The sequence below is a fragment of the Myotis yumanensis genome, unplaced genomic scaffold (genome assembly GCF_028538775.1).
Source record: "Myotis yumanensis isolate MYYU_CA2020_CCGP unplaced genomic scaffold, mMyoYum1.0.hap1 SCAF_10, whole genome shotgun sequence".
Classification (NCBI taxonomy): Eukaryota; Metazoa; Chordata; class Mammalia; order Chiroptera; family Vespertilionidae; genus Myotis; species Myotis yumanensis.
Genome location: NW_027223761.1, coordinates 24,071,746 through 24,083,861, shown reverse-complemented (window position 1 = coordinate 24,083,861; position 12,116 = coordinate 24,071,746). Strand labels below are relative to the sequence as shown.

Below are 12,116 nucleotides of genomic sequence, written 5' to 3'. Positions count from 1 at the left end.
CCCCCTGCCCCACCTTTAGTACTCAACTCTCCTTGAGTGTGTTAACTTCATTCATCTTAGGCATTTCAACAACCCTCACAGATGTAAGCTGCCACTGATGTTCGTTCTTGTACAATAAGCTATGCCTTTATAACAACGCTTACTACATTTCCTCCAGAACTGCCAGGTGGCTGTCAAGAATGGGTGATTACGTAACACTGACTTTCAAATTTCTAGAACTGCAAGTTCCCATGGTTTACATTTTCTAATATTTAATTTAAAAGTTGTTAAATACCTTTTCTACTTTGTCTTCAGAACACATCATTTCTATCTGTTTATGGCACTGTTGTTGATAGAAAGACTTAAGTTCATTTTCTTTAAGTAACATTTCTAACTTCAGATATTCTTTCCTAATTTCTTCTCGATTCTGGAACAAGCATTTCAGTATTTCTTGATATCTACAAAAAAAAAACAAAAAAAAACCACACATGAAAAGGTCACTAATTTTGTGATATATGATAGCGTTTACTTAATGATTTGTTTTTCCTTATCACTCAGAATAAGACTCAATGATAAACGGCAAATTGGTTCAAGTGACTGTTTCTTAAGTTACAAAAATATTTGGAAAAGGTTATTAACTATTTTTACTATACTGGACTTCTCTCCTTCAAGAAAAATCATGTTATTAAAGATGTAAGTATTATAATGCCTCTGTTATTAAACTGCATTTTGCTTAGCAAAAATAAAATATTTATTTATAGAAAATAGGTGATAATCTGGACCTGTACTATCCCAATTCACAAGGCCCTCAAAGCAACACAGTAGTTAGCGTGTTGTTGTAGTTTTGGCTCACTGTGTAGAAATAAGCAGTGGGTGGTGTAATCGTATGGTGCCTCATTGCTTCCTAGGGAAAGTGAGATGGCCAGTTTTTTGCTTCAGAACTTGTTAGAGTGAAAACAAACCATAAGGTCAGGGACCCCCTACAGCCTGGCTATGAGTCAGTGATACTGGCCATGACCCAAAACATACAAGTTTATAATGTGGTAAACCAGAAAAGCCACTGTAGTGTGTTTCCTCAAAAGGGAAATACAGATTTAGAGAATCAAAGTTGGGAAATTTGACTTATATCTCCACCAAATGCATAAAGACCTCAAGCTGAAACACTCCTCTGAAAGTCCAACAATGACCCTGCAATCCAGTGTCCTCTGGGTCAACAGAACATGTGTAACAGCAATATCGTAATTTTATAAAAACATTCCCACTTTTAAGTCATAGATCAGTTCTTAGCTACAGCAGCAGTATAAGCAGTATAAATATTCACATATAGGCAAAGCTCTCAAAGAAAAATGAACTGTGAAGCCTTTAAAACTGTAACAAAATATATGCACTTAAAAATAAATGTTCTTTGACCAAATTTTAGATATATTTGTAAAGATCTGTGGTAAAAACACCGCCAATTTACGTCAGTAGTTCCTAATGAAACTCTATTGGGAATGAATATAAAACACAATATATCGACTTTACTGTAGTTTTGTCCAACTGATAAATATTTCATAGAAAGTATATACGGACATTGCAATTTCACTGTATTATATTACAACAACACTAATGCCAGTAAATGAATTGATGTTATCTTTAGGTTAAAGCCAAAGATAATTTTTTTAGTTTTTCTTTAACATTTTACTCAAGGACAGAGTTAAATATTTGTCAATTTGGGGTGCAGACTTATTTCAATTAGTGGTGTTTAGTGATTAGGATGAGAGGAAGGTAATTAGAATCAAAGGATGCTAGAGAGCTCCTTAAAAAAAAAACCCCAACAAACAACTACCATTTTAAAACAGAAAGAATATTAAAGGATTGACAAATATCTATTTTGTAGTCATTTAATACATTCAAGTAACTAGAAAACAAAAATCTTTAACTTAATTAACTTTGTTAATAACTTAATTTTCAAGACATCAATAAAGAGATAACTAGTTGCATGATATATGAGGAATATTAAATTCTTACACAATTTTCTTGATATAGTCACAAGTTTTATAATTATTCTGTATAAAGAACAACTGCATTTCCTTCTTGAATATTATCTTTCAAATAGCTTTGACAGATATCAAATACTGCATATTCTTCCCTTTATCTATTTAAACTTCATAAACACGTTAACTTTTTTTAAACAGACACTTTGCAAATTCATGACATTAAAAATGTTTTATGTAACAGTGTGATTGATATGATGAAAGTTACCTCACACATTTATTTCAGGAGATAGTTACTTTTAAGGGAAAATGACAAAGGCTATGAGATATATCATTCTATGATTACCATCTTTATAAAATAAGTAAATTATTTAACATGTTCCATGACTTAAAACCCTAAGTTTTTATTGTTGGTAAAGTAAGTTAAAATGTGAAAAATATCCAAATAATTGCTTATTTCATAGTTCAGACCATCTCCCTCCCAAATAATTTTATCAGAAGGAGAGGTTCAACAATTGAAAGCCATCAGATCTAGAAGTCTACTATTTGTAAGGTGTTAATTGATAACCAGATATGGTTAAGTAGGGTTGAGCAATTACATGCAAGCAATGACCACAAATCTGAGCAGTTGGTGACTTAATTTTCAAGATATCAATAAAGAGATAACTAGTTGCATGAGGACCAATCATACATTTCATAAATAAAATAATAAGGAAAATACTATTAATATATCAGTTAAAAGCTTTTTTTGATAAGAATGAATAAATGAGAAATCACTTTTATTTGTTATTTTTTAAAAGATATTATAAAATTGATGTGATATAACAAAAGTTTCATAAGACTAATAAAATATAACAATTATTTTTACAATAGGTTATCTGCATTAACAGAACATAATTTAAACACTTTAGAAAATATCTTGTATAAACAGAGCTCTGATACTATAATAATATATAGTCTAACTTTTTGCTATATGAAAAACTGATTCATTTCATTGATAGAAGTAACTTTAATTCTTATATTTGTGAAACAGCACAATGTGGGAGCAAAAAAACTAAAGATCTGAAAGAGATGATTTTTTATAGTTCTTACTCTTATCTATCAATGAGACAATATGCCGCTTCAAATTTGAAAGGGTTGTTGTAATGATCAGCTAAAATTAATACAGCCCTAAAATTCATTAAAAATTATAGCCATCTACAAAAATAATGTTATTTATTATTAGTAGAAGTAGTTATCTTAACATCTGGGGTTAATTGAGGCAGAAAATAATATACATTTTTTTCAAATCAAGGATATTTTATGTAAATTAAGATGCAAATCAAATTTTAAAAAGGTGTTGTAACTGAAATTAAGTTGAGGTCATTGTTGACTAGTTTTTCTTATGTACATCAAGACACCTTCTATATCAGCCGTGGGCAAACTACAGCCCGTGGGCTGGATCCAGCCCGTTTGAAATGAATAAAACTAAAAAAAAAAAAAAAAAAAAAAAAAAAAAGACCATACCCTTTTATGTAATGATGTTTACTTTGAATTTATATTAGTTCACACAAACACTCCATCCATGCTTTTGTTCCGGCCCTCTGGTCCAGTTTAAGAACCCATTGTGGCCCTCGAGTCAAAAAGTTTGCCCACCCTTGTTCTATATACTCTAGTGTTCCAAAATAGTGTGAATAACCAATGGTTTAAGTTGTGATTGGCTTCTCATACTAATGATAAGGTAAAATTGGCTCTGGGCAATGTCAAATAAGTTTAACTTTACTGAATTTTAACCAAAGTTAACAGATTCTATTACTACAGGGCCTCTCAGAACCTTCAATACGCAGATATACTTTGAAAATCTTCTAGATTTCTTAAGTACTAATTTCCAAACTTGTTTAATCTTCTTAGAGTTATTCAAGATGCATAGCCTTTGAACCATCTAGACAATTTGTGTTGATTGCTTAGGGGAAAGTACTTTTGAGTACTGCATTATTAACAGCTCTCATTTCTTTTAAATATACCTGCTAGGAAGCTTAGTGAGAACCTATCAAAGTTCTCTATTGACTTATATCATTGAAAGAAGTTCTTTCAAATAATTAGCAACGTAAACTCATTAAGTGATTATGAGTTATATATAGCCAAGAAAAGGTAGATATAATTTACAGAAGCTATACAAATAATGATAATGCCAGATGCAATCACCTGAATGTGTTCCCTGAAATTCATGTTGAAATCCAGCACTCAAGGAGGTGGAGGTCCTTGGGATGTAATTAGGTCATGAGGACTGAGAGCCTACAGATGGGATTAGTGCCCTTATAAAAGAGACTACAGGGAGGCCTCTCTCTCCTTTGGCCATATGAGGATTCAAGAAGTCTACAACCTGTAACAAGGCCAGCACCAAACTACGCTGATACCATGATCTTGGACTTCCAGCCTTCAAATAGCTAATGTAATAAAAGACAAACATGCAAATTGACCATACCTTCACTACACCTTACACCATGCCCACCAGCCAAACAGAGTGACTATATGCAAATTAACCCAACCAAGATGGCGGCTGGCAGCCACGGAGCTGGAGCAAGCAGGAGGTTTGGTTGCTCCAGTGATGGAAAAAGCCAAGCTTTCCAGCCGGCTCTGAGCTTCACTGAAGACAACAAAGTTTCAATTATAGAAGGTAAATAAATCCCAGAATAAAAAAAAAATAAAAACAAACAAAAAAAAAACAGAAAAAAAGAAGAGGCTGGGAGCTTCCGTCGCTGGGGGGCTTAGTCAGCCTGAAAAAGGCCCTCAGCCCCTCACCCAGACTGGCCAGGCACCCCAGTGGGGACGCTCTAGCCTAAAGGGGGTGTGGCCAGCCTGAAAACAGCCATCAGCCCCTCACCCAGGCTGGCCGGGGACACCCACCCTGAAGGGGGTGTGACCAGCCTGCAAACAGCCATCAGCCCCTCACCCAGGCTGGCCAGGCACCCCAGCGGGACCCCCCACCCTAATCCGGGACACCCTTCAGGGCAAACTAGCCAGCCCCCACCTTTGCACCAGGCCTCTATCCTATGTAATAAAAGGGTAATATGCAAATTGACCCTAAAAGCAGAACAACTGGGAATGACTGGTCACTATGATACACACTGACCACCAGGGGGCAGATGCTCAATGCAGGAGCTGCCCCCTGGTGGTCAGTGCGCTCCCACAGGGTGAGCTCTGCTCAGCCACGAGCCAGGCTGACGGCTGCCAGTACAGTGGTGGTGGTGGGAGCCTCTCCTGCCTCCTTAGCAGCGCTAAGGATGTCAGAGTGCAGCTTAGGCCTGCTCCCTACTGGCAAGTGGACAACCCCCTGAGGGCTCCCGGGCTGCCAGAGGGATGTCTGATTGCCAGCTTAGGCTCAATCCCCCCCCCCCGGGAGACGGGCCTAAGCCAGCAGGTAGTCATCCCCGGAGGGGTCCCAGACTGTGAGAGGGCACAGGCTGGGCTGAGGGACCCACTCCCCCCCACACACACCAAGTGCACAAATTTTTGTGCACTGGGCCTCTAGTATATATATATAGTTGTTGTTATAAGCCACCCAGTCTGTGGTATTCTGTTACAGCAGCTTGAATAGACTAAAACAACTGAGAAGAAAAATAAGAAATGCACTAAAAACTAATTTCATAAGTGATATCATTGGCTTTACCTTCTCTGAAGATATTATACCTAAGTCCTGGTTCTCCTTACTATCTATATCAGTGGTTCTCAACCTTCTGGCCCTTTAAATACAGTTCCTCACGTTGTGACCCAACCATAAAATTATTTTCATTGCTACTCCATAACTGTAATGTTGCTACTGTTATGAATTGTAATGTAAATATCTGATATGCAGGATGGTCTTAGGTGACCCCTGTGAAAGGGTCATTCGACCGCCAAAGGGGTCCGACCCACAGGTTGAGAACCGCTGATCTATATAATCACAACTAAAATAATGGATCTCCAAAGTGTAAAATATAAACACCAATCTGAATTCAGTTGAGTATATAAACATACTTATACAACAAACAATAACAACATATTTGACAAAATTTCAAAATAATAAAAACATCAAAATGAAATCTTGATTATCAATTTTACCTTTCAATTTCTTTTTTTTGAGGGTTTGAAATCATTAACTGTGCTTGGTTATTTTCCTCAGTCATGGCCTTCTGTTCTTCATAGGCTTTTAGTTTTTCTTTTAACATTAAAATCTAGTAGAGAGAAACACTAGTTAAAATACAAAATAAATTATCTGTTTCTATTATACATGGCCACAGAAAAATTTTAGCCATGAAAAATAATTGAAAAAGCCAGATTTCATATGTAATAGAAAACATCTCAAATTTTCAGACAATTAATATTGTAAAATCCCATGAGTGAGGAAGTGAGGAAGATTAGTATATGTAAAAAGTAGACATACCTCTTTCTTCTGCTCATTACAGATCTTCACATACTGAGTTATATGATTGTCAAGGTGCAGAACATTGCTCTTCAACTGTTAAAATATAGAAATTATGAGTAAATATAAAGATAATCATCATCTTTATATACAAACAAAATGGCATTATATGCTCATTAATTCAATTCTATCAATTCAGAACTTGTGGCATGCACGTGATCAATTATGCTCACGTTTAAAATCATGACAAGAGGATATGCTGACCACATTAATAATGTAAATGAAATGATAAAGAGATTGCCTTACTATGTGAAAAAAGATATTTTTAAGAACTTATGAAGCATTCATTCTCAATATGATAAAAATTACCCATTTTCTTTTTCCTCTGACTTCTAAGAAATTCAGAGATAATTTTAAGACTGAGACAGTTGTAAGTTCAACTAGGTGTAATGAGTTATTACATTTTATCCTTTATATAAAAGTATGGGCCCTTGGCAGCTATGGAATAGTGGAGAGACATTAAACATAGAAGTCCAAATACTTAATTTTGAGGCCCTGCTCACCTCTCAGCTAAATGATGTGGAATTTAGTACTTACAACTCTGAGCATGGGATTCCTCCACTGTAGAACTAAAAATGCCTTCCATAATGGGTTAGTGTAAGGATTATATGAAAAATGTATACAAAACCTTTGTAAACCCATATTCTACAGCTTTTAGCAACTAATTATATAAGTAGTATCTGAACATTTCTCAAAGGAAGACAATAACATGTTCATGTTCATTAAATAAGAGTAGCAGAAGGTTAAGCAGGCAGAGAAGATATCACACTAGTTTAACTCTAGGTCTCTTCAAACCCTGAGATTCTGTGATTTTAAACATACATTATGTTCGACTTACATATTTTTTAATTACCCCAAATTTTTTGCAAAAATACTGACCTAATCAATCATTATATTGCTGGAGCTAGAGATTGGTTATGTCAATATCATAAACATAAAAATAAATGATTTTTAAAAAGCTATTTACTTTATAAACTGAGGCAGATATAACTATTTTACAGATGAAATAACTGAGGCTTAGAGAAATGAGCTAACTTGTCCAAGGATATTAGGTAGAAAGTGTTGGTGCTACGCTAAAAGAGTTCATCTTTAGCTGTCACAATATGCTAAAGCCTTGACCAATTACTCCTGGGTGCCATAAAAAATGATGTGCCATGATGTGGAAAAGGTTAAAGGCACTAAAGCCCTAGCTGATTTGGCTCAGTGGATAGAGTGTCAGCCCTCAGACTGAAGGGTCCTGGGTTTGATTCCAGTCAAGGGCAGGTATCTCGGTTGCAGGCTCGATCCCCAGCTCTGGTAGAAGCATATGCTGAAGGCAACCAATCCATGTGTCTCTCTCACAAAGTGTGTTTTTTTTTTCCCTCTGTCTCTCTCTGTCCCTTCCACTCTCTCTAATTATCAATAGAAATATATCCTTGGGTGAGGATTTTAAAAAAAAGGGAAAAAGCACTAAAGCGCCTAAGCTGCCAAAAGACTGAATAATAGTTATCTGTTATACATGTAATCAAGATGCTTAATGGTTTAATTATTTAATTTAATGTCCAATTCACCCTAACTGTAAAGATATTTCTAACACTATTTCTTAACTCATTAGTAAAAATGCAACTCTAAATTAATATTTTGTTAGAATTATAAAAATAATGTCACCCAATACACTCATGACAAAAGCAGACTAAACATACTTACAGAAGATTTAATGTCCTTTGCACGGTTAGCATACTTAAGAGTGTTATATGTGTCATCGTAGCTCATAGAGGAAGGACTAATAGCAGCTATCATTATAGTTTGACAGTTGCCTCCAAGAGAATCCTTTAACAAGCGAGTGAGCTTACTGTTTCTGTAAGGAATATGCTGATTCTTTCTCTGAAAACACACACACACCAAAAAACAAAACAAAACAAAAAAACACAAAAAAAGAATTCTTATGTCATTTCCCACATTTAAATGCAAACCTGCTACCACTTCACTTTAAGAATATAAGCAACCGCCCAACTTTTCAGAATTATGATATAAATGGGGATCTAAATATTGATAATGAATCTTATGGAACTAGTAGAGGTAGGTTCCCTAGTGGCTGCCTGCTGGGTACTCCCTCCCTTCCCCCTGCGGGCCCTGCCCCCCTGGTTGAGGGGACATTTTGCACACTATGATTTTATTATATAGGAGGATGCAATGAATATATAAAACAAATATCCTATTTAAAGATTTTATATCTATCTGAATATAAACTTTAGATAATAAAATATCAATGTTGGTTCATTAGTTGTAATAGTGTACCTTATTAATGTGAGATGTTAACAAGGGGAAATGAGTGTGGAGTATATTTAAGAAAATTTTTCTGTATTATCTTAGCTACTTTTCTGTATCTAAACCTATTCAAAAACAAAATGCCTATTTAAAAAATTTCCATTCATTTTTTTAAAATAAATTAAAATACAAAATTAATATATGCCCTAGAGGAATAGTAAGAATTCTGCGTGGCATAGACCTGTTTTCTCTAGCCATCTAAAATGGTAATTACTATTATAATTACTATTTTACAGATACTTTATCTGAAAGCATAAGAGTTATAAGAATGTCATTTTTTAAGGACACATTTGTAATACCTTAATCAATAAAAAAAAAGAACGTCATTTTTCTAAGTTTTCTTTTACTTAAAAGATACAGTTCTGACTATCATAAAATCTTCACAAGATGTACAACTACTATGTAAAAACAGAGCATTATAAGGTTAAGCTAAAAGCAAACTTATGTTATCCAATGGATATCTTTGATATTACAGAAGAGGAAAATTTGAACTAAGTAAAAAGCAAAATGACATGTTTCAGTTCACATGGCTGGTAATTCAGACCTAGAAATGGGCCCTAGGTCTCCCAACTCCCAGTATTACTGTGCTTTCCATCTACAGTTTTTGAAACTGTAGAATGTGTATTGCTGGTAATTGAAATGATTTTTCATGTACAGCACATTCATTAAACACTGACTTATAAATGACTATGGGAGTCAAATATTAAAAATTAAGGAAGTATGAAAAAAAATGCCATAGTTTAAACGTAGAAAATCAGTCTCTATACCATGCTGTCTGCTTACATGTTTAAAGTTTTAAGTTCAAAAATAAAAGTCACCTTGTTTTTTGCAATCTTCATGTGACTTCAGTAACTACATATTTTAAAAAGGGTCCTCAAATCATTTTAAAATACTTGATACTAAATCAAAAGGCAACATTTTAAAGACTTCACCATAATTTTCCTAAAGCTTTTGAGGCTGATTGAACTTAAATTAAATGACTGTATTTTAACTTTTAAAAAAGTCATTTTTTACAAATACAAAAACTGTCAAATATGCTGTATTCTAGTAAGCACTTCTGGCATAGAGTAGATGTAAAATATTTTAAATGCCCTAAAGGCATTTAAACACTAACCTATTTAACCCAGGTAATTTAATTACATTTTAAAGCTTAAGTTCCTCTTCCTCTCTAAGAAAAATCAACACTCTTTAATATTTAACCCAATTTTACAGTATATAAAAATACTAACCAGAACAGGTTTTAGTTTCTTTAAGACAGCGGTTCTCAACCCGTTGGTTGCGACCCCTTTGGCGGTCGAATGACCCTTTCACAGGAGTCGCCTAAGACCATCCTGCATATCAGTTATTTACATTACGATTCATAACAGTAGCAACATTACAGTTATGAAGTAGCAACAAAAATAACTTTATGGTTGGGTCACAACATGAGGAACTGTATTTAAAGGGCCGGAAGGTTGAGAATCACTGCTTTAAGATTTGTTTTGTGTCTTCATGCCAATTCAATTATCATGCTTGCTGTGTAGGGATCATTACATACTGATTTTAAAAATCAAGTTCAAAATAAGTAATGAGGAAGCACCATAGAAAGCACCATAAAATATTAACTATCAAACTTATATTCAATACTTTTCATTAAACAAATTCTGGTTATAAAACTAGAAATTAAAAAAATACAGAACCATAGCTTTATTTGATATACTAGGCCTTCTGAAGTCTTTGCTCTGTATATAAAAGTTATTGATGTACTCTTGAAATTTCATTAATAATAGATGCTTAAAACAAAATCATATTAAATAGTTATCTCTCTAGGAATTAGACATACTTCAATATTTCAAAATATTTAAACAAATAAACATATAGTACCTACCTTTGTATCTGCTAAAGCATTGATGACATTCCCAAGAGCTAGAAGTGATCGATTAATATTTGTACCTTCTCTGAACCGGGTCCCTTTAGCACTGGTAGCACTGGCTCTCTCAGACCCGGCCAGGTCAATGAGGGACATCTTGGCAATTCGGACATTTTGATCAATACTTGCAGTTTTGTCTTGTTGTCGCAAATAAATCTTTTTGAAATTACAGAATAGGGAAAATGAGAAGATTTAACAAAATTAAAAGGTAAATGTACAGTTTACTTTGGCTGATATTTAAGAATACTAGAAGTAACTACCAAAGTTGAGAAAAATTGGAAAATAAAATGTGTCCAGAGGACAAATAAGTGTTGGCTGGACTAAGGTCAAAACAAACACTAATTGTATCTGGTAACCCTTGAATCAGATCATGGGATTATCAGAGATGGTAGTGGGGCACAAGTCCTTTAGACATAATGTTCCTAAGAGAACATCAAAGGCAGGGGTCAGAATGCTTTGCATGTCTGCAGGGATTGTTCCCAAAGGAAAGCTGAATTTGAATGTTGACCCAATTCAAAGAGTAAATTTGCCCCAGTTCTCCAAATTGTTGTGTGTAATTATAGTTTAAAAAATAGTATACTGAAGAATACTAGTCATGTTCAACAGTCTATTAGAGTAAAGTACAACTTATTCAACTATTTTAAGCTACTTTGTCATTTAACTGATATAAATTTGGTGGCAAATATAAAAGATATGGGAAAGATATTTCTCTATTATAAAACTCTTTTGCTAAATTTTCTTACAAAACAGGGTCTAAGACATTTGGAAAACTCCATGTTACAGACAAATATTTCTCTCAAGACTACTGATAAATAAAGTCAGTGGCAAGAATATAAAAGATTAATACAATTTTGTGGGATTGGAGACTTTCTGAATGACTTGATTGCCTCAGATATGAATTCTTTCAACTATAACAATTTTTATAAAATGAGTTCTACATAGCATAATCCAATATAATAGAGGTAATATACAAATTGACTATCACACCCTCGCACAAGATGGCCGTGCCCATGTCATCACAAGATGGCCGGCAGGGGAGGGCAGTGGGGGTGAACAGGCCAGCAGGGGAGGGCAGTGGGGGCGACCAGGCCTGCAGGGGAGGGTAGTTGGGGGCAGCTGGGCCGGCAGTGGAGCAGTTAGGTGTCTATCAGGCCAGCAGGGGAGTGGTTAGGGGGCGATCAGGCTGGCAGGCAGAAGAGGTTAGGGGCAATCAGGCAGGCAGGTAGGCGAGCAGTTGGGAGGCAGGGTCCTGGATTGTTAGAGGGATGTCAGACTGCTGGTATACGCCCGATCCTGCAGGCATTGGCAGTTGGACATTTCCTGAAGGGTCCCAGATTGGAGAGGGTGCAGGCTGGGCTGAGGGACACCAACACCCCCCCCCCCCCACCCCCCAGTGCACGAATTTTGTGTACCAGGCCTCTAGTCTATATAACAAAAACCTAAGCGACTATTGCGTTACAACGACCAGTCGCTATGATGCACACTGACCACCAGGGGTCTGACA

The 12,116-nt window shown here is 35.3% G+C and overlaps 1 protein-coding gene across 1 annotated transcript in view; it reads right to left on the bottom strand.

Annotated features, from left to right (window-relative positions):
* KIF18A (kinesin family member 18A) overlaps positions 1 to 12,116 on the bottom strand; it is an 80,450-nt gene that overhangs the window by 52,128 nt on the left and 16,206 nt on the right. Inside the window, exons 7-11 of the mRNA XM_070426621.1 lie at positions 10,571 to 10,768; positions 8,083 to 8,259; positions 6,358 to 6,432; positions 6,036 to 6,148; positions 275 to 437 (exon numbers count right to left, since the gene is read on the bottom strand). Coding sequence (XP_070282722.1) covers positions 275 to 437; positions 6,036 to 6,148; positions 6,358 to 6,432; positions 8,083 to 8,259; positions 10,571 to 10,768 — 726 coding nt within the window. The remainder of the gene's footprint in view (positions 1 to 274; positions 438 to 6,035; positions 6,149 to 6,357; positions 6,433 to 8,082; positions 8,260 to 10,570; positions 10,769 to 12,116) is intronic.